Source organism: Eptatretus burgeri, chromosome 16 (genome assembly GCF_056783735.1).
Source record: "Eptatretus burgeri isolate ZD-2024b chromosome 16, Ebu_testis_v1, whole genome shotgun sequence".
In the NCBI taxonomy this organism is placed as follows: domain Eukaryota; kingdom Metazoa; phylum Chordata; class Myxini; order Myxiniformes; family Myxinidae; genus Eptatretus; species Eptatretus burgeri.
In genome coordinates this window covers 12,395,731-12,418,246 of record NC_140976.1, presented here as the reverse complement: position 1 = coordinate 12,418,246, position 22,516 = coordinate 12,395,731, and the positions used below count along the sequence as shown (strand labels likewise).

The 22,516-nt window shown below is 44.4% G+C and overlaps 1 protein-coding gene across 7 annotated transcripts in view; it reads right to left on the bottom strand.

Annotated features, from left to right (window-relative positions):
- The window catches only part of TPR (translocated promoter region, nuclear basket protein), a 95,312-nt gene extending 75,338 nt beyond the window's left edge, over window positions 1-19,974 (bottom strand). For 5 of the 7 annotated variants that reach the window (XM_085859481.1, XM_085859482.1, XM_085859484.1 and 2 more), the window contains exons 1-8: window positions 19,712-19,973; window positions 8,565-8,669; window positions 4,465-4,538; window positions 4,218-4,314; window positions 4,011-4,114; window positions 3,554-3,718; window positions 3,367-3,459; window positions 3,132-3,212 (exon numbers count right to left, since the gene is read on the bottom strand). In XM_085859481.1, coding sequence (XP_085715607.1) covers window positions 3,132-3,212; window positions 3,367-3,459; window positions 3,554-3,718; window positions 4,011-4,114; window positions 4,218-4,314; window positions 4,465-4,538; window positions 8,565-8,669; window positions 19,712-19,814 — 822 coding nt within the window. In that variant the 5' untranslated portion in view covers window positions 19,815-19,973. Of the gene's footprint in view, window positions 1-3,131; window positions 3,213-3,366; window positions 3,460-3,553; window positions 3,719-4,010; window positions 4,115-4,217; window positions 4,315-4,464; window positions 4,539-8,564; window positions 8,670-19,711 lie in introns of all 7 variants that reach the window. The other 2 variants (XM_085859480.1, XM_085859486.1) reach the window with 1 other exon arrangement.
- Between the last annotated feature and the right edge of the window lie 2,542 nt (window positions 19,975-22,516).

The following is a 22,516-nucleotide window of genomic DNA, read 5'->3' as shown; positions in this document are numbered from 1 at the left end:
CACAGATTCACCTATAAATTAAACAAAATTTTCATCAAGAAAATTTTAGTTTAAGCAAAGTTTTATTATATAAATATGGTGAATACAACGTACTGCGATGTTTGTATTCACGAATATAAATATTATAAAAAACACCTTTAAACCAACAAACATACATTGAATCTATTTCATCAAATATCTCCTCTTGAGTGGGAAAGAAAACATTGTGATATCTGCTCAAAGGATGTTTTGAAGAGTAGTTATAATAGACATCTTCATTCACAAAAACACAAGAAAAATGAGTTTAAAGTAAAGGGAGACTATTACATTGAAAACACTGATGGGGCATTTAAAGGGCATATAAAAATAAGGATTTTTCAATTTGGAGAACCCGGTCCATCATCAATAGCTGAATCAATTGAAATAGTGAAACCTAATGTTGAAAAAGTTATTAAAAAGACATTAAAAGAAATGAAAACTTTAAAGTTTTATATGGGAGTGAAAATTAATATGAAAAGACAAGATGAAGAACAAACTCCTTATACGAGAACAGATCTTCATTTTATAACATCATTTCAAGATTTTTTGAATAGTGGGGTTTATGAAGAACTATCAAGACAAGAGGAGGATGTTGATAATACAGTGGTAGGAACTGGATTTCATATTTAAAAAATCATCTTTTTAGATATACACATTCTAAAATCAAACCCTCTTTTAGCTTCTTCTTATATTGAATTACCAAATGAAATAAAACTAAAGAAGGCAGTTGTTAATATTAAGAACAATGATAAATGTTTTCTCTGGTCTGTTCTTGCTCTCTTACATCCACCAAATTGTAATTCAGAAAGAGTAAAACAATATATGAAATATGAGAATACCTTGAACATTAAAGATTTTCAATTCCCAATGCCACTAACAGATATTCCTAAATTTGAGAAAAAGAATAATCTTTCGATTAATATATATGGATTAACGGATACAAACAAAGTTCAAATATTAAAAATTTCAAACAACGATAAAAATAAAGAAACACACATTGATCTTTAATATTTTAGTGTTGGAAAAAATTCACATTATACATACATCAATAATTTATCAAGATTAATCGCTTCTCAAGTATTCAGAACAGCAAACAAAATATATCCTTGTAAGCGATGTCTTAATTCATTTCATACAAAAGAACGATTAAGGCCCAGTCATACCTTGACGTTTTATCCAGCAATGGCAACGTATGAAAATGTATGTAAAACGCTGGCTTTACGCTGAACTTTTGATGTTTTTTTTAAAGATTCGGACGTATTCATAACGGGTTGGTCGTATGCATAACATATTAGTAATGGATACAGAACGTTTCGTTGTCTTATAAATAACTTATACCAACGAATGCTTAGCCTGTTGTCGGCATTCACAACCTATGCTTAAGTTATGATTAACTTACAAGTAACGTGTGTCGACGTGTGTCAACGATCGCATAATGTGCCTACAACTTATGGCCAGCGTAGCGGAACTTGTGAGTCATACGCTGGCACAAGTCGTAAAATTTCAAGCATGCTAAAATTTGGGGACAACCGCAAAGTACAACGATGAAAGCCAGCGTACTACGACCTATGGCAGTGTTTATCAGCGTGCTCCCAATGTTTCCAAAACTTACCCATAACGTATTCGACGTGTGCCAGGGTTTTAGACAAATTTTTCAAAAATCGGCATAAGCTGGCTAAAATGTCAAGGTGACTGGGCCTTTAGAACAACACTCAAAATATTGTAGTAATCCTAAATCAGCTGTAACTAGAGGGGGAGCACTCGGGAGAGTGCAAAACCTCCGCCGCCAATACTGCTGGGTCACTCAAGTGAACCTTATATCTTATTCATTAAATATGATGTCAACAGTGCTGACAGTTATAGTTCTTTTCTCCAACATTTTTTTTTTGGGGGGGGGGGGGTTGGAAATCACTTAAAACATGTAGAAATGCAAAAAAAAAAATTTTCTCTAACAAATTTTTTTTTTGGGGGGGGGGGGGACCAAGTCCAAAATTTAATGGCATGATCCTTGGACCATAACTAACCCCCCACCAAGTTCCGTCGAAAACTGTCGAGGAGTTTTTCCGTAATACAAAAAAAATTAACATTTTCACGCTCATGCTGACGCTGACGCTGACGCTGACGCTGACGCTCACGCTCACGCTGTCGCTCATGCCGGGGGTATCGCTATAGCTCTCTGTTCTTCGAACAGGCGAGCTAAAAATAGTGTGGTAGATAAAAACATTAGAAAGGAAACTGAAGGGGGAGCACTCGGGAGAGTGCAAAACCTCCGTCGCCAATACTGCTGGGTCACTCAAGTGAACCTTGTATCTTCTTCATTAAATATGTCAACAGTACTGACAGTTATAGTTCTTTTCTCCAACATTTTTTTTTTGGGGGGGGGTTGTAAATCACTTAAAACATGTAGAAATGCAAAAAAAAAGAAATCGAAATTTTGTTGAAAAAAAAGTTGCAAAAAATTGTTTTTTCTCTAACAATTTTTTTTGGGGGGGTGTTGGAAATCACTTAAGACATGTAGAAATGCAAAAAAAAAAAAATTTCTCGAACAATTTTGTTTGGGGGGGGGGACCAAGTCCAAAATCTAATGGCATGATCCTTGGACCATACCTAACCCCCTCACCAAGTTTCGTCGAAATCCGTCGAGAAGTTTTTCCGTAATACAAAAAATTTAACATTTTTCCGCTCACGCTCATGTTGACGCTCACGCCGGGGGTATCGCTATAGCTTTCTGTTCTTCGTACAGGCGAGCAAAATATTAGTTTGCTTTCATGCACGCTAGGGCTGATACTGGAACCATAGAAAGAAGAAGAAATAAAAACCTCTGAATTAAAGTATACAAAAGACATAACTCTGAAAAATTGATGAAACACCATAAAACTCGAACTTGTTCTGCAACTTATCATAATCAAGCCATGTATCAAGTTTCAGTTGAATAAGTTAAAGGGTATGGAAAAAAAAGTCTGGAAAACCACAGGTGGGACGGACGGAGAGATAGAGAGCAAACCTAATAGTCTCCTCCGGTGAAACCCGTAGGAGACCAAAAATAAAACATAATAGAGTACGGAAATGTTCAATGAAGGAAAGGATAGGTGGGTTTGTAAAGAAATGTTCACCTTATAAAGAGCCATAAGCTTGGATTGAGCAGCAAGTTCCTTGCGGAACTGTTCTTCCGTGGTTGATTGTACATCTCGTTGCTGGCATCAGGGGGGGGGGGATTACCATTAAAACCATGTATATATCCTACACATCAAAAATAAGCATTTGACCAACACTTCATGACATTGAGTCACATTCCGTGGCCCAAGGTGAATAGGTTAAAGAGTTTGTGGCAGCAATGACAACACTAACCTCCTTGAGCTTTTGCAGAGCATCTTCAAGCCTTTTGCATTGCTCTTCGTGTTGTTCCTTTAACGTTTTCATGGTTTCTTCCATGTTTTGTTTCTACACACGCAAATTTGGGTTGAACATACCATGATCTAATGTACGAGTACACGGCAGTACTCAAATGGCAGATCCAAAACCAAGGTACTTTCACCTCTTGTGTGAGTGAATCCAGCTTTCCTCGGAGTTCCAAACCCTGCTGCGCATGTTCTCGTCGCAGCTTTGCCAAGTCATCGCTCGTGCGCTGGAGTTCATTATCGAGCCAAGACCGTTGGCTCTCCAGCAGGTTACTCTCGCGTTCCAGCCTTTGCTCGTGCAGCTGCACCAGAAGTTGAAGCACATTTTGAACAAACCATTTCCGTGTGCAGAACACAGTTTTCTCAATAAGATGGTTCTCAGCCTTCAAGTTTGCATACAACTCAAAATTAAATTATATACAATAACCAACGTCGTCAACACCAACCAGCTGCAATTAGTCGCCTCGGTCAAAAGTGACAATATTAATTTGAACCAAAATAATTTTATAAATAAATAAATAGAAGCTTTCAAGCAATTTCACGACAGCGCCATTATTTGATTTCAGTGACTGCCTCGATCAACCTTTTCATTACCTTGGTGGTAAGTTCAGAGCCTTGGAGTTCATCGATTCGGCCCTGCAACAGTCCCCGGGCTACCAACGATGCCGAAAGCTTTTCACTCAGCAGCTTCCACTCACCTGCAAAATGAACGCACACATACACGCTCCAAATTTCTACCCTTCTGATCGAGTTGTTTTGTTTAGAAGTTCCCAATACTTCAAATTCTACTTTCTTCTTCACCATTCAATTGTTCTGCTTCCCTCTCCCTCTTCTCCAATGCTGTTATCAGATCCCGCTTTTCTCTCTCCAGTTCAACGACAGTTTGCTCCAGTTTACTCTGGGAGGAACAGGATGCATCGTGTCATATCAGACAGGATGAGGACATAGCAGGGAGTATCATAAAGAAAGATGGATAAAGAATGGAGAGGGTTATCAATGGGAGAAGGGCATTATAAAGGCAGAGTCAGGGGAAGAGAAGAACCTTCACCTTCTCACTTGATGCCAACTTCTCCACCTCTTCCTGAGCATGGCTCTTGGATTCCATCTCCTGGCATTTCTTCTCTGTATTGGCAAATAACATGAGCCATGTTGACACCAAAATAATCCCCAAACATCTCACAATGTCACCTAATTCTGATAAATAACTCTCCACACTAAAAGACTTCACTCTCAAATATAAAAATATCCCCATGGGGTACTGATGGTTATTTCCCCAACAGGCAGGGTGAAAATGAGGGATTAGGGGGAAAGGGCCATGACCCCCCCCATTCCTGAAGTGGTATGGTCATAAGGTGCACAATTTAAGTTAGCAGCATGGTCCTTATGTTTCATGAAGAGTTTGGTCTGCATCTGGATGTTAGGTTCATAAAATAAATTACCTGAATTTGAGGCAAACCCCTCCCCCTTCTCCCTCTTATTGGGGCGGATCTGGATGGGGAGCACAACCCCATGATACCTTCCTGTTATGATGTATTGTCCCACATTTGATCCATATCGGTCATATAGTTTGGAGGAAAATATTTTCAGCGAATATGGGGGGTTAGGGGAGGGAGGTAATGGCCCCATTTTCAGGGGAGATATGGCCATAGGGAGCACAACTTAAGGTTATGGCATGCTCATGATGCCACATGGCCAGTTTGGTCTGTATCTGGTTGTCTGTTTCTGAGAAGAAGATTTTTGAACGAAATACCAACATTTGCGGCAAAACCCCACTTTTACCCCTATTTCAAATGGGCAGATCCGGATGAGGAGCACAACCCCATGACACCTTACTGTCCTGATGCATTGTAAGTAATTTGTTCCAAATCATTGAGGTAGTTTTAGAGAAGACATTTTAGTGTAAATGAGGGATTTGTAGAGGGGGCCTATGGCCCCCTTTCCGGGGGAGTTAGGGCCATGAGGAGCACAACTTAAGGTTAGGGCATGGTCCCGATACCTCAATGAGAGTTTGGTGTTGGGAAAAAATAATAATAATAAATGAAAAGCTGAAATGTCCTGAGTCGATAAGTATTCAACCCCATTGCGATGACACTCCACATTGAGCTGAGGTGCATCCAATTTCCTGGGATCATCTTTCAGATGTCTCTACAACTTGATTGGAGTCCACCTGTGGCCAACTCAATTGATTGGACATGATTTATATAGAAACACCTTTCTATGTAAGGTCCCACAGTGCTCTGACAGTGCATGTCAGAGCAGAAACTCTACCATGAAGTCCAAGGAAATGTCCGTAGAACTCCAATAAAGAACTGTGAGGAGGCATAGATCTGGACAAGGGTACAAAACAATTTCTAAGAGTGTTGAAAGTTTCCAAGAGCACAGTGAGCTAGATCATTAGGAAATGGAAAGAACATGGAACTCGCCAGACTCTTCCGAGAGCTGGCCATCCGACCAAACTGAACAACCGGTCAAGAAGGACCTTGGTCAGGGAAGTGACCAAGAACCCAATGACCACTCGGACAGAACAACAGAGTTCCTTGGCTGAAATGGGAGAACCTGCCGGAAGGCCAACAGGTCTTTGCAGAACTTCACAAATGTAGACTTCATGGGAGAGTGGCCAGACGGAAACCACTCATGAGAAAAAAGCACATGACTTTTCATCCACTGGTGACATTCGCCATGCCTGAAGTTTGCAAAAAGGCATGTGAAAGAATCTGAGAGCATGAGGCAAAAGACTCTGTAGTCTGATTAGATGAAAATTGAACTATTTGGCCTGAATGAAAAGCGCTAGGTCTGGTGGAAACCGAGCACAGCTAATCACCCTTCTTACACCATCCCGACCATGAACCATCCGCACACAATTCCGATGAAACTTGACCACAACCTTCGTCACCTATGATGTGCCAAAGTTTGTTCACGGCATTAAAAAAAGAAAAGTCCATGGGTATTTACTTTCTTCTTCGTTTCATATTTTGTGGGTCATCCATGCCAACCAGAGGTTCCCGAGTTGTCTTATCCAGCCACTATCAGGTGAGCACCTCGGGGTATTGGCCCCTATGTTCTTCATCTGCATTGTCTTGTTGTGCAGTTTTGCCCTTTCTCTTGATCAAAATTGATTCGATTTGATAAAATTGCAGATCTTTCAAAAAGCACATTTACAAGGAATTATCCAGACTACAATTCATAACTGACCAAACGAAAATGCGAGTTATAACTAACATGCCATAGTGTCCCCACTATCATCTCAATGTCATTCAGTTTGGATTGACCTTTTGTGTTGTGTGATGAAGACCATGCCCAGTAACTTTGAAAAATAGCACCACAAAGCGGGCATAACCCCTCAGCCCCTTGACGCAAACCAATTTCAAGATGGTGGCCATATTGAAAATCTCAGCAAGCCCATTTTCGAAAGGAACCTTCCTCGACTCAACCCCAACACACCCAGCAAAAATGGATTTAATCGGACAAGGCGTTCTCCTCGAAATCGACGGAAACCAATTTCAAGATGGCTGCCATGGAGGCCACAGTGAAAATCGCAGCGCGCCCATTTTCGAAAGGAACCTTCCTCTACTCAACCCCAACACACCCAGCAAAAATGGATTTAATCGGACAAGGCGTTCTCGAAATTTACGGAAACCAAAAGTTGACAGACGGACGCCCGCCTGGACAACGCCTGTGACGAAAATACCCCTTAGCCAATTCGGGCTGAGGGGTAAAAAGGTATTACTGGCTCTGATTAGAGCACATATGGTTAAGTCAGTTAAGTATGAAGGTCATGAAAGAGGAATCAATCGCACGTGGTAAGCCTATAGAAGAGCATGAAGACTTCATAAGCTGTATGTGAATGAATGCCTCTTCCCAAAAGCTAGATTACCTTTTCTAAAAAGTGAAACCCACCTTTTCGAAAGTTGAGTTAAAGTTTATGACACATTTGAGAGATTCAATTCCACTGGCAGCACTGTGAGGAAAATTTTTGGTTTTGACAGTGTTCCACATCACTGCGATTGCCACCACTCACCAAACATCCTTGTCACTTAGTTCTTCTCCATATGCGCTGCCTATCACATCACTACTCACAAGCACCAATGATCTCTTCTATACAGGCAGATTGGTTTTACCAGTCTGTTCCTCTCCAAGCCATTGCTCCTTTTTTGTATTATTCTTACTTTCCTCCTAATGCATGCCCGCCACCACCACTACCACCACATCCTAATACCCTCTGGTAATCCGTAAACCAGTCATTTAGCTCCTTCATGGGGCCTGGACCCTTGTATAATGGGAAAAAGAACAGCAGTTATGTGACCACTTAATTGAAAGCATTTCAACACCATGCTAACTCACATCATCACCCATGCCAATAATGCACCAAACAAGGAAATTTCAAACAAATCTTACAATTGAGGTGCAGAGGTGGCAGAGACATCTAAAAACTGCTTGATGGAGTCAAATACATGCTTCAATAACATTTGTGTTTCATACAGTTGAGCTGATGTTTCACTAATCAAACATAACAATAAAGCCAAACACAAAGGACACATCGTGCTTCGTATTGTTTTCCCAAGTCGCCACAAATGCAAACTCAACATCATAAGAATGTGGTTCTCACACCCGTAGTCTGGATTACATCTGCCTGGCATATTGCCGGTGTTGAGCAGAATGCACAGTGGTACTTAAAAAGGCGATTACCAGGGGAAACGCTGCAGCTGTAACAGATGCAAATTTGTTGTTTCGCTGCCCTTCGTTTGTATACAGTTCTTTAGAATGAGGAGATAAGGAACTAGATGCTCCAAAAATAAGGATTTCTTTTGTAAGGAGAGAGTGATGGTGAAGGGGAGAAGGTGGGACGGGGGTTGTCAGTTGGAAAAAGAAACTTTACAAATCAATTTTTATATTTTTGGGCCGAAGCATCAATTCTGACTCACCCCAACAATATGACACTATTAGGTTATCCTCAAATAATTAATTTTATGATCTTTTTTTTTTTTCATATGCTGAACAAGGTTTGTCCTCAAAACTAACAATGCAGCTTCATGTCAAAACCATGAGTACCGCACAACATCCTGAATTACAGGGATCATTACCACCACACCTACCTTCATACCCCTTTCATACCTCCCCCCCCCTTCCCCCTTCCCTTTCCAAACACACCTGAATCCTGTAGCTTCTTTTCCAGGTCAAGGCACTCATTTCGCGCTGCATCCAATTTCTTCTGGCTCTCTAACAAACCCTGCTCCAGCAAAACAGCACGTTGTTCTGATGGATAAAAGTGCAAATTAAATAAAACAACATTCTTGATAATCTCAGACAGATTAATGCAATCGGTCAAGCATTACAAATTATATCAGTGATGAAAAATTCCCGGTTCGCACAGCCATTGAAGATCAAATTTCCAGGAGGTTTCCAGGACAAACTTGAAAGTTTTCCAGACCAAGCATGCTGATGCTAAGACAGACTTAGACTATTACTCGACAGCATTCCAGCTTCTTTGCGATATATATAGAAGGCGATTTAAAAGGAGGAAAAGTCTTGGAAATAACATTATCGTTCGGAAAATACAAAAAGTTACTGCAAGAAAGTGGAGTATGTGGGTTTGAAAATTATGGAGAAGAAAAACCAGAAAATGTGACCGATTAACGACTTTCAGGAAAAGATGATATTTCATAAATCTAAAGTAGCATCAAAATCCTAGCTATTTCATAGCAGTGAGGTTGATATCAAAACTGTTAACTCGAACGGCACTCGGTGGAGCGCATACCTCCGCCAGACCGAACAGGCTACGCTTTGTATCCCACTGATAGGTCAGATCTGGATCCAGACCTGAACCAAAATCGAATCGGCTTGTTCTTGTCACCAAACCAACACATCCACTAAGTTTTGTCATAATCCATCCACAACGTTTTGTGATATCGTGCTATACTGTCAGACCCTGACATATAAGTTTTCGAAAAATTCCGCGAATGTCGGGGCATTGTTTCAATGGGAAAAAGGGGATAGGTTCCCGGCGGTTTGTGATTCATAAGGGGAAATCAAAAATCCAATGAAAAACCTCGAATCGGCCAGCTAAAAACCACGAACACGCAAAGCACAAGGCCGCAAATGTAGAAGCATGTCAGAAAAACCGTGAATACGCCCACAAGAAAAAAAATACGAACACGCAAAGCACAGGGTTGCGAATGTAGATCACATTTCATGAACCGTGAATGCGCGGGGTCCGCGAATTGCGGAACCATGAATGTTGGGCTCTGACAATATAATTTTTGGCCCAATGTCTCAATTGTAAAGAATTATTTTGAAAATTCCCGTACCTGGATCCAGATATGGATACCGATCTTCACCAAATCCAATTAATTTGCCCTCGTCACACACCCAACCTGTCCACCAAGTTTCGTCCGAATCTGTCTGAGATACCCTGCTCACAGTAAAACAAACAGACAGAACAGACAGTGAAAACAACTTCCGTCCACCTTCGGTGGTGGAGGTCATACAACAGCAAAAAAAAAAGGTGAGAGAAGGAGAGATTGAAGATGATTTACTTTTCCAAGGAAATAACAGCAAGTCCATTTATGATGGTACACAAAGATAGCTATGCTTCGAAGGTCTGCCATCAAAGAAGTGCAAGGTTTATCTATAAACCCTTGTATAGCCAGGCAGAGAAAACATTTCGGAAGAAATAGCAAGGCAAATGATACCAGAGTAGCTTTTCCGGTTCATGGCTATAACAGATGTCTCAGACTTGGAGGGAGTTTTTCAAAGTTTATTTTTGGGTTGGTTGATTTGTACATAAATAGAGCCAATATGACAATTCCAAAACACTCACAACATGGTTTTCCTTGGCTCTCAGAGACTATACAGTGAAGAAGAGGAGAGTTAGGATGGGGGTCTTTCGCTCAGAAAGTAGTTAATACCAGGAATGATTTAGAGTTGTCAGTCTGTGCTAATTTTCTGTTTTCTCTGCAACCGCTTATCGGATCGACACAATTTTCACCATAGGTGCGACTACTCATGGAGAACGTTTTCATGATAACTGTCATAGGTCAAGTGGTATGGCAGCCATGTTGGAAAAGAGGAGAAACTTTGTACCTCTATGTCCAAAACCGCTCCACAGAAAAAAAATTGAAACTTGGCACATGTGAAATACTCCCCATGCGAAATAATTGTAATTTTTTTGATGATGTCATCGGTGGCTTCATTATGACATCAGAATTGCATACGTCAAACACTTTATCTGATCAGTATGAAAATTTTTGAGGGTCATCTAGGGATAAATTGTATTTTGGGGGGGGGGAGGGGGGGATTGATGATGTCATTGGCCACATGATTCAGCAACCATATTATATTTTTAACATAAAAGCCTTAAATAATGTGGGCAGAGGCATATCTGTTGACTTTGCGACGTTGAAGAGTGCAATTCAAATTTTTAATATGAAATAGGCAAAGCCTAGAAACGAACGAAACACGGTGGGTTAGAGAGTTTCTTCTTCATTTTGGTTCCGGTATCGGCTCTAGCGTGCGTTAAACGCAAACAAATGTTTATCTCCCCAACATTCTTTGAGACCGGTAGGGGGATATGTATTGTAAAGCAATTCTCGCTCTTGCTGATAAAGTTTTAAGCTCTTTCAATAACTTCTTATGTATGAGGTTGGATAAGTCATTCTTTTCTCAGAGAAATATATGGGTTTTAATTGTTTTGATGAACAACAATGAAGATGCTGTTAATTTCAATTTTTTTTTACACATTTGTATCTTTTTGTGGGAAAGTATTTCAGCAAAAGAAGGCATTCCAATGGGAGGGAACTGTAGCCCCATTTTATCGGATATTTTTCTTGTTTATTGTGAGTTCTCATTTGTGCAGAAGTTGATGAAGGAGAAGAAGTTAGGCTTAGCTAAAATGTTGTCTTCTACATGTTGTTATATTGATATTTGTGTGATTAATTTTAGGTATTTTGATCGGCTGATTCATAGGATTTTCCAGAAAGCTTAATAGCAGATAATAGTAGTAATGATGATAGTGTAGTCTGCAGTGGCATATTTGGATGTGTTCGTTTGAGCTGGAAACAATTGTTTCAATACAAATATGTATCATAAAGTTGACTACTGTATTTTAGTTTTCCTGTTGTCTTGTGTGCTTTTCCATATAGTAATGTACCGGTTAAGATAGATTACAATGAATTTTCATCTCAGCTTATTAGATTTGCAAGAATTTGTTCTGTTAAGGATGATTTTGTGGTTCATGCTATGTAGAGTGTACGAGGTGCAGTGGGACACAAGAAGCACGCGGGCCAGCATCAACTCCGCTTTATTGCGCGACCAGAAGTACACTCCTGCCACCCCTAGCGGGCGAGGCATGATATACGAAAACCCAATCACGTGACACAGCACACTCCTCCCCTCATAAAATGACCCGTCACACGATGAACGGACAATCACAACATGACCATCTGAAACCCATCAACACTCATAATCCTCCAAATACCGCGGCCGCACCCTGACCCGCCTCGGACGGGCAGCGCCACCAGACAGCCCAGGCTCAGACGCTGCATTACTACAACCTCCGGCCATTTAGAGAATGCATCGATCACAATCAAAAACATTTTGCCATTAACCGGTCCCGCAAAATCTACATGGACCCTCTGCCAAGCTCGGTCTGGCACAGGCCAGAGACCCGAAGCTCGACGCGGGTCATCAGCATCTGTCTGGCACGTGGCGCAACGCTTAACCAACTGCTCAATGTCTTTGTCCAACCCCGGCTACCACAACAGGCTACGAGCAAGACTCTTGGTCTTCACGATGCCAAGGTGACTGACATGCAGTTCTTACAAACACCGCTGCCTGAACCTCGGTGGAATCACAGTCCTCATTCCCCACATTACGCACCGTTGGACCAACGACAGCTCCGCTGCGCGTGACGTGAAAGGTTGAAATGCCGGTGTTGAAGGCAGATCGCTCCAATTCCCCGTAGAAATCGCCTGGACGACACGGGCAAGCACCGGATCACGAGCCGATTCCACCGCGACCTGCCTGGCCGTGACCGGCCCGCTTTGGACCTGGCCCAGCGCGAACACATCGACCCGGTCGCCCAACTCAGACGCAGCTGGACCCTCCGCACATGGCAAGCGAGAGAGCCCGTCGCAGTTAGCATGCTTCTCGGTGCTTCGGAACTGAATATCATAATCGTAAGCACCCAGAAACAGACACCACCGCTGTATTCGCGCGGCTGCTACCACCGGCACCCCGCGTTCGGGTCTCAGGATGAATTGAAGCGGTTTGTGATCCGTCTGCAAAGTGAAATGCCGCCCCAGCAGGTATTGATGAAACCTCCGCACAAACCAGACGAGGCTGAGAGCCTCACGCTCAATCTGGGCATATCCGCGCTCTGCTGTGGACAGGGTCCGGGATGCAAAACAAACAGGCCGCTCGGAACCATCGTCTATCCTGTGGGAGAGCACTGCCCCAATGCCATATGCAGAGCTGTCGCATACCAATAGGAGCGGACGCGCAGGCTCGTAGTGCACGGGGACGTATCCTCTGTGAGCAGCCGCTTGACGCGGTCGAACGACGCCTGGTGTGCAGGCCCCCAAGCCCAGCGCTCGTCCTTCTTGAGCAACCGCGTTAACAGCGCAAGTTGTGAGCTGAGCCCGCGCACGAACCTTTGGTAATACTGGGCCATACCAATGAACGAGCGCAGCTGCGTCTTGTCGCGAGGCGGTGGCATGTGCTGAATCGCCTCCACCTTCCGAGGACCTTTCAACAGCCCCTCCGGAGTGATGATGTGCCCGAGGTATTCCAAGCGCTGCTTGAAGAATGCGCAGTTGTCCCTGTTCAAGCGCAGGCCGCACGCTTCTAGCTTTGTCAGCACTTGGGCAATGTTCGCAAGATGCTCGTCCGCCGTTTTCCCCGCAATGAGCACATCGTCCAGGTAGGTTTGAGCGGGCAGGCCAATGCAAACCTGATCCATGGCTTTCTGCCACAAAGCTGAGGCCGAAGCAATCCCAAAACATAGTCGGGTATATCGATAGAGTCCTTGACACGTGTTGATTGTCAAAAGCTCGCTACTCCCGGGATCCATCGGCAGGTGAAAATATGCATCACGCAGGTCTAGCTTCGTGAAGTATTGACTCCCCGCCAATCGCGCATATATTTCATCGATTGACGGCAATGGATATTGCTCCACGCTGAGCCCCGGGTTAACCGTGGATTTGAAGTCCCCGCACAATCGGACGTCTCCATTCCGTTTCAGCACCGTGACAACCGGGGTGGCCCAATCCGAGCACGACACCCGTTCGATCACTCCACAGGCCTCCAGCCTATCCAGTTTACCCTTGACCTTGTCCCGCAGGGCATACGGCACTGGACGCGGTTTACAAAACCGAGGAACCACCCCCTCCTTCAAGAAGAGTTTTGCCTCCATGCCCTTGAGTTTCCCAAGGTCGTCGCTAAACAACCCTTGATGTCTTTGAAGAATCTCCTCCAACTGATCCTCCCACTGGCTCGGCACGGGTTGCACAAGGTGAACTGCGGCCCAGTCTAGCCTGATGCGGGCCATCCAATCTCGGCCGAGGAGAGACGGCCCCCTCCCCCGCACGACGTACACCCGAAGCGTGGCGACCTGGCCTTGGTACCGCACAGACACGTCTGCCATCCCGACTGGCGTTATCTTCTCGCGGGTGTACGTCAACAGCGTGAGGTTTGACCTGATAAGCTTCAAGCCGTTGAGTCTACGCGCAGTCTGTTCGCCAATGAGCGACACCGCTGCTCCCGTATCGACCTGGAACGTGATCGGCGTTTCGTTCACTTCGGCTTCCACCGTCATCGGGCGCGCCGTCGCCGGGCCAATTGAAAACAGGCTCAACAATGGCCGCTGGTTCCGCCCCGAGTCGCCTCGCACATCGCCGTCCATGACCTTAACGGTGGCCGTCGCCCCACGGCACACACGCGCCAAATGACCCACCTTGTGACAATTCAAACACACGTTGCCTTTTCACGGGCATGTACGGCGCAGGTGTCGACCTCCACATCCCAAGCATGTCCGCGGGGTCACCCCGCCGCACGCTCGGCCGCGTGGCGACGTCCGACCCGCATCGAAGGTCGCGCGCGCGTCCCGGGGTGCTCGCGACCCCGCGTGGCCGGTGATGGCTCGAACATCCCCGCGAGTCTGCTCGACCGCTGTGGCCGTGCTGACTGCCGAGTCAAATGTAATGGCTTCATCCTTCAGCCGTAAAACCGCTGAAACCATCTTCGCATCTCGTAAACCAGCAATAAAACGATCTCTGAGCCGAGTTGGACGCTCCCCCGCCGTGAACTTGCAGGCCACGGAAGAATGCTTAATCCGCGCCACAAAATCAGCGACGCGCTCCTCTGCTCCTTTCGAGAGGCGATCGAACTGGTATCGAGCGAGCTGTAATGACATCTCCGGCGCCATGTGTGCTTTCATCTTCTCCACAATGTTCCGAAACGACAGCTCGTCATCCCGGGGCATGTTCGGTGCCACCAAATCACCCAGTAGCCGATAATGCTCCGGCGAAAGCGAAGCGAGCAAGATCGACTTCTGTTTGCTCTCGTCGACCACATCGTTCGCGTGGAAATAGCATTCCAATTGCTCCGAAAACAATTCGAAGTCGTCTCCGTCGAAAACGGGCACAAGTCCGTATTCAACCATCCTCGTCAGCCAACTAGAGTGTACGAGGTGCAGTGGGACGCAAGAAGCACGCGGGCCAGCATCAACTCCGCTTTATTGCGCGACCAGAAGTACACTCCTGCCACCCCTAGCGGGCGAGGCATGATATACGAAAACCCAATCACGTGACACAGCACACTATGAAGATGCATTCCATTATGTTAGAGGGGGGTTATTGTGCTAACAGTTTGATTAAGTCATTGTAATCTCTTGTTTAATTTTGGTTGTATTGGTTTTCATGTAAACAGATTCCCACAGCATTGGAAGTTGTGAGAAAGAATTTTTTAAAATTTAAAATTTTTAAAAATGGGGAATGCTTTTAAAATATATATAGAAATCAATTAATCGATCAATCAAACTGGAAGTGTGTCATTAGTGTTCAGCAGAAAGGGAACTTCATTATAAAGAGGGCCAGTGTATTGATGTGTGTGTTGGTAGATTGCTGTGTACATTGTCATGTTCAGGTGAAGAAGTAGTATTTCTGGACAAGAGATGGTTGCGAGTATGTGTGCGTGAGTGTGCATGCATGTGGTTTCTTCGTGTCCTCAATCTCTCGTTCGTTCTTTCTTTGTCTCTGGAGGGGTGAATATTGCAAATCGTTTCTGTAAGATTCACCTGGCTGCGTCTGGTTGGGTTTAAGGGTAGAGGAGTAGCAGCCGAAATCCGAATCCTACCCAGGTTCTTCCTCATGACTCCATCTTTGTCCATTTTGGTTCCTCCCGATACTCCATTGCCATATTTGGTCAGTTATTTGATTTGTTCATTCCTCCTCTCAAAAAAATCCCTTCATCCCAACTGCCCAAAAAACGTTTTATTTAAAAATAAATATTGTACATCAATGTCAGCATTATTGATTGGAGTTCTGCTCTTTCTTACTTCACTATTAGTATGATCTGGTATTATAAGGATACAAATGCGCATGCACTTATCATTTCCTTTCTTACACACTTTCCGACCGGAGAGCATCGTGTTGTTGCCACCCTCCTGTTTGTGTCCATTGTGTGTTGTGCAAGTCAAGTGTGCTGGCAAGCTTGTTGCGCAGGTTGTGCGTGAACAGGTACAGGTGTATGGTACCATGGGTTGGTATGCCTGCATTACACGGTAAAGTGGTGCGCTGGTGTTGCATGCTCAAGTTTGATGGAGTTTTATGCACACAAGGTCAGTGTTGTCTGCTTTACACCATTCCCTTTTGCTACATCTATTAATGAATTGTGTGTGTATATATATATATATATATATACACATACTGTTACGAATTTGGAAGCTTACTGCACTCAACATTCAGGTCCTTGTAGAACAGTTATATCGGAAAGTGTGTTTATAGTTAGGGCCCCCTCCCTGTGTCTAACGGGAATTACATGTGTGCACTGCGGAGTTTCGTTTACAACAAACCTCCTTCACTTCACTTCAAACACCGACGCCATTGCTCACGTGTGTTCGGCCATGTACGTGGGCGGAAATTTCCATTGCCTCAGACCGGGACTCCGCCCAGGAAGGCAGGGGCGTGCCCCTTGTCCAATCACGCCACAGAGGGTGACTTTCCCATGCCACGCCGGCCAATGGGGGTTGAGATGGCCACAGAGAGCGACTTTCCCACGACGCCCCATCCAAGGAGGGTGGAGAGCACCTCAGATGGCGATTTGCTCACCCCGGAGGAAAAAGGAATACAAGGAATGCCAGGCTGGGAGCGTGGGTGGTAAAGGGTCGTGGTCGGGGTCGTGGTGGTCGTTGTCGTCGTCGCTGGGTCATCGTCATCGCTGATCTTCTCCTCGGTCTTGGTCGATTGGTGCGTGGTCGGTTGGAAGGCGCGGTACCTGGTGCTTGGAGCGGCAGCGTGTTGTGGATTCGAGTCCCGCCGAGCCGGATCATCGAAGACCACACGAGGTGGACAGGTCCAAGCACAGTCTCTGGTCTCCAGCTCACATGTCCTCAAGCTGTAAGCTTTCAATAAAGACCCGACGGGGTCCGTGTGTGTGTGTGTGTGTGTGTGTGTGTGTGTGTGTGTGTGTGTGTGTGTGTGTGTGTGTGTGTGTGTGTGTGTGTGTGTGTGTGTGTGTGTGTGCCAGTCTTTAAGTAGCAACTGTACAAGTGCTTGTGTGTAAATTTGCATTTCTTATAGTTGTGATAGCTCTGCTCTTTGTGTGTTCCCTCCCTGCCTATTGTAAAATAAATATCCCTTTTGTTGAATGCATCAGCTCGTTTCTGTGTTTCTTTAATTAGCTTAGCACGGTGCGTGTTGGGAAATTGGGAAACGGTAAATTGTGCATTTGAACCGACAGGTCTTGGTAACCATCCGCTTGGGTTATGCACGGTTCAAGGACGATAACGGCTCGTTCTGCTCGAGGCCTGCTGAGGGTGTGAATTCCCCGCGAGCTTTGCCGCGTGGATACTTAGGTATATTGAAGTTGGCAATTAACCCTATTCCATGCAGCCGAATTATTGGCGATTCACGGTCCTGCAAGGGACACGTGCCTTTTGGAGTTCGCTGAGGAACACGATCTAAATTCCGTGTGTTCGGTGGAGCCGACTCTACTGCTCCACCTAGCGGTCGTGCTCGCAGCCGACACCCGGCTCCACAACAATACAACACCACAGATTGCAAGTGGCCCGGATTTCACAGGTTTGACCCGTTTTGTTTCTGAAAACCCGCAGACCTGTTTTAGTATCATCAAAACCCGTATTGGATGGAAAGTACGATCAATTTAAAAACGCAATGTTTCGTTTCCATTCTATTCGCAAGGATCGACACACAGACGGATAGATCTGTAGCCGATATGTAAAGTACCACTCTAGTCAACTGGCTGTGCGACATCATGAGCGCTCACCGAAGGCCACGTCACCACCCTCCAGGAGTGTTCAGTTGCCAATAAGCTCGCTAGTGCTTGCCAAGCCAGCCATTCCTCTTAAAGTTTCAAATTGAGCGCTTTGTTTTCATGCTTAATCCACTTGGCGAGCGCTCTACAAAAAAACATGGTAACTGAACACACCCCAAGATTCCACACACAATATCACCTCACCATTTGATCACGACCAATAAATAAATAAAAAACACTTTTGATTACTAAAACACTAAAAGCCTGTGTTTTTGTCACTTTCAACTTGCCATGTATGACAACATCCTAATGATGTGCTGTGCCTGTCCTTGTCCCCCAACTCCTCTCCTCACACAGAAATTGAGGGATAAAAGATTCATTGGATTATGTGGTGTTGAAGAAGCACAGGTATGATGGGCCAAATGGCCTCAAGCTGTGTTAAAGTTTATTGTATTGAATACTGTAATAACTAAATACCACAGTACAACCTACAACAGCACCCACGAGCAGATTCTACCTTATTAAGGAAATGATGAGACAGAGACAGAGACAGAGAGAGAGAGCGAGACAGCAAGAGAGACAGAGACACAGAGAACAGAGAGAGAGACAGACAAAGAGCGACAGAGGCGCAGAATCCTGATTTTGGCATTTCAGTCGGATCACTTGGTCAAGTTCAAAAAGGGTTAACCGTGTTCACCTGTCCAGTCTCCAATCAGCGTTACCAAATGAAAGGTACAATGGATATCTCTCAATGTCCTCACGTAGATTATTCACGAACGTAATGAGCTTCATACTCAACGAGAGCACATGAGAGAATAGGAAACAACAACAACAACAACAACAACAACAACACAATCCCTGGCAATTTGGAATCCGTGTTGTCGGCTATGACCCTTTTGCTACCGGGTTTTTGTCATGAGGAATGATGAGTCCCGGGAGACAAAGGCATCGTCGGAGACATGAAAGACCCAAATATCAGACATGGTGTATATTTCCAACACTGATTTTAATAAAGATATCTCTGCATCATCAAAAAATAATTTTTAATCGTGATTTACATTATTTGATCGCTGATCCCGAATCCAGGCCGAAGTAACCAAAAATTGCAGCATCGAATGTAAGAAGAATTCCACGTTCGCTTCTAGGCTTTGCCTATTCCATATTATACACATTTAGCTATAAATACATGATATTTGCCCTTTCTCGTCGGTCAAGGGGCTGATTGAAATGAAGGCCTTTCTTTTGAACAATATTCGAATTTAATACCTCGGTAATGAAAAAAATAATAGGACCACTGGACCCTGTGGTTTATGTGGGCCCCGGCCTAATGTTGTAACCCAAATTTGGTCGCATTCTGACTGACGGATCAGGAGAAAGGTTTGGAAGGAATTTGCACGATTTTCCCCAAATAGTGACCAAGTCGGCCATTTTGACTCGTTTGGAGTCACGTGACCGGTGCGAGCTTTGCGATGCCTGTTCACAGAGTCACGAGAAGAACGTTGTAACCAAATTTCAAACCGGACCGGCCCAGCGGTTTGGCCGGAGAAGTCGAAATTGGAGACGGACGATGTCCGATGACAATAAGTTATCTGGAATTCCAGATATTAAAATTAAAATACAAACACCTCATTCTAAACGATGCGATCACTTTGGGATCAAATTATTTATGAATAAATAAAAACACCATTTTAAACTGTTTGTTTGGAAAAAGTAATATTTGTGTTTTTTTTTTTTTTTTTACCTTCAAACACGATTCGTGAAATGTTTCCACTTTACTCTTTCTCTGAGGTAAAAGTAGGTTCTCTCACCTGCGTTCACCCTCGTGTGCTCCAGCTGGGCCTGAAGAGCTTCCACCTCGGCACGACTGTCGGCGAGTTCGCGCGCCGCGTCCATCTCCACACGGGCCGCCATGAGGAATCCTGGCAACACAACAACAACAACAACAACAAAAACAACAACAAAAAAAAACAACTACTACAACCTCCCTCAGCACGTCCTTCACCACTCGGACCTGCTCGCTCGGTCAAGGCAGTTTTACAGAGATTCGTCTGTTTTCCTCGAATATCGTCGACCCACAAATTATGACAAGCTTTTTTCAATCGGATGTCGTTTGAATTTTCGATGAGCTCCAATGAACTTACGCTGACGTACCTATACACCGCTCTTTTCAAACCGACGTGTATAAATATTCATGATGGCTGTTGTGAGATGATAAGGAAACCCCATACATAAGCAAACCGATTAATATATATATATATATATATATATATATATATATATATAAATATATAGTGCCGAAAACAAAATGTAAGCGAAGATTCAACGTTTTGACGCAGGAAGCCGCAACAACTGAACTCTTCTTTCTTTTCATAATATTCTTCCATGCATTCGCCGTGCTCTCGCGGAGCGTTTTGGGTTCATGAATTTTTATCCGACAGTTTTCTTGTTTTGTGATATTGTTGTTATAAAGTAGTGATAATTGCACCGATTCATTCATATCATCCACTGCAAATAAAATGTCATTTCGATGTACGGAGATTATTTTTTTCTTAAATAACAGACTAAACGACGCCTAAATCTTATACACCGCTTAATATACATGGACGTGTGGCCAGACATAATGTCTTGTAACCCCTTTGCAAAAAATTGACGTTGCCTTTGTGTGTGGTGTTAATTCGTTTCCTTTTTGTCAGATTGAGTGAACGTAACTAACCATGGTTGATGTACAAACAATTACACCATTGAACAAGAGATTACGAATTGTTCTCAGGGTCTGGATCGTCATTGCTCCGGAAAATGTCTCTCAGAACATGGCGCAAAATTATTCTCCGTAGTATGACAATGATGTGGCTGTTGTATCGTAAAGTACTCCAAGAATGAGGAATCAAATATTCTCCAACGGTTTTATTCAACCGAACATCGGAACGTAACCAGCTTGGCACTGCACATACACCTCCTGACCTCTCACCCCGAACTCCTTCTTCTTCTTCGCACCCTCCAGCGTCCAGTCTCTGCACAACAGCACAGTAGCTCAAATGGATCCGATGGACACTTTCCAAGCTAATTCCTTCCGTTTCAACCGCTCGGCAAGTGGAGCAAGCGGTTAAAAGAGATGCTTCTAATGTCATCATCATGAATATTGATCCTTTTAGGGCCATTGGCCCCATGATGATCATTTTCATGGATTAATTTCCACCTTTATGCATGGGCAGACCAATATTTGGATTTTGATTGCCAAAGAAAAGAAGTGACAAAGTTGATTAAAAAGGACAAAAAAAAAACGTGAAAAAGGATGTACTTTTAAAACAAGAAAGGCTAAATAATGTTTGGGACGAGCTGAACCCAAATGACACCGAGTCGAACTTTAAACGCAACAATTGATGGTACTAACTAGAACCACGTCCGAATGAAGGGTATTCGACAGGTTCACAATTCGATGGGAAAAGGTCAGGTCAGGTCAGGTATGGGAGCATGCGCCGGAGCAGCGCGTTGTTGCGTCCACTTTCCGCCGGTACTCCAGGGGCCTCCGTCTGGCTATCCCCCAGGAAGATGCCTGGCCCATCCCCATCTCCTTGAGATGCCGACAAACCTGCTACAACCACGAGGCACATGGTCGGCCCATTGGCCTCCTCCACTCACGAGACTCCCTCGCTGAGAGAATCTGGTGAGCAGGATCAGCGTCAGGAAAACGAGCCACATGTCCAGACAGCTGCAGTTACCAAATCTCACTTGAGTCTCTGCCAGCAACCGCTCGTTGGACACAAAGTCCGACCAGCGATAGCCAAGGATTTTCCGAAGAGACCTGGTCCTTTTAGGGCCATTGGCCCCATGATGATCATTTTCATGGATTAATTTCCACCTTTATGCATGGGCAAACCAATATTTGGATTTTGATTGCCAAAGAATTCAGTCGCCATCTCAAATCCCTGGTCAGAGTCCAAGTCTCACATCCGTAGAGCAAGACTGGAAGCACCAAAGACCTGAAGACTTGGACTATCGTCCTCCTGCACAGGTACCGGCAGCACCACACCCCATTATCCAGTGAATCCATGATTCCCCAGGCCCGACCCAGACGTCTGTTGACCTCAGGCTCACAGCCAGAAGAGACATGAATATCACTGCCAAGGTAAGTGAATCTCTCCATGACCTCAACATCCTCACCACAAACAGGTACAAACAAAATAGCAGCATTCATGATGTCATTGAAAGCTTGGATCTTCGTTTTGACCGAGGAAACCCGTAATCCCAGCGGCTCCGACTCCTGATTCAGTACCTCGAGGGCCCCCAAAAGGATATCTGAAGTCTCCGCAAAGATTACTGAATCATCTGCGAAATCAAGGTCAGAGAACTTAACATTCCCAAATGATGCACCGCTGCTTTATCTCTCTGCATCCTCCCCAGAATCCAGTCCATCCAAGTGCGAAAAAGTGTGGGGGCCAGTACACACCCCTGACAAACTCCAGTAACAACTGGAAATAAATAGGAGATGGTACCACCACATCTCACAGCACTCTCAGTACCAGAGCAGAGTTTAGACATCAGATCGATCAGTTTTGGTGGCACCCCACGAAGACCAAGAATCCTCCGAGGGCATCCTGATTCACTGAATTGAA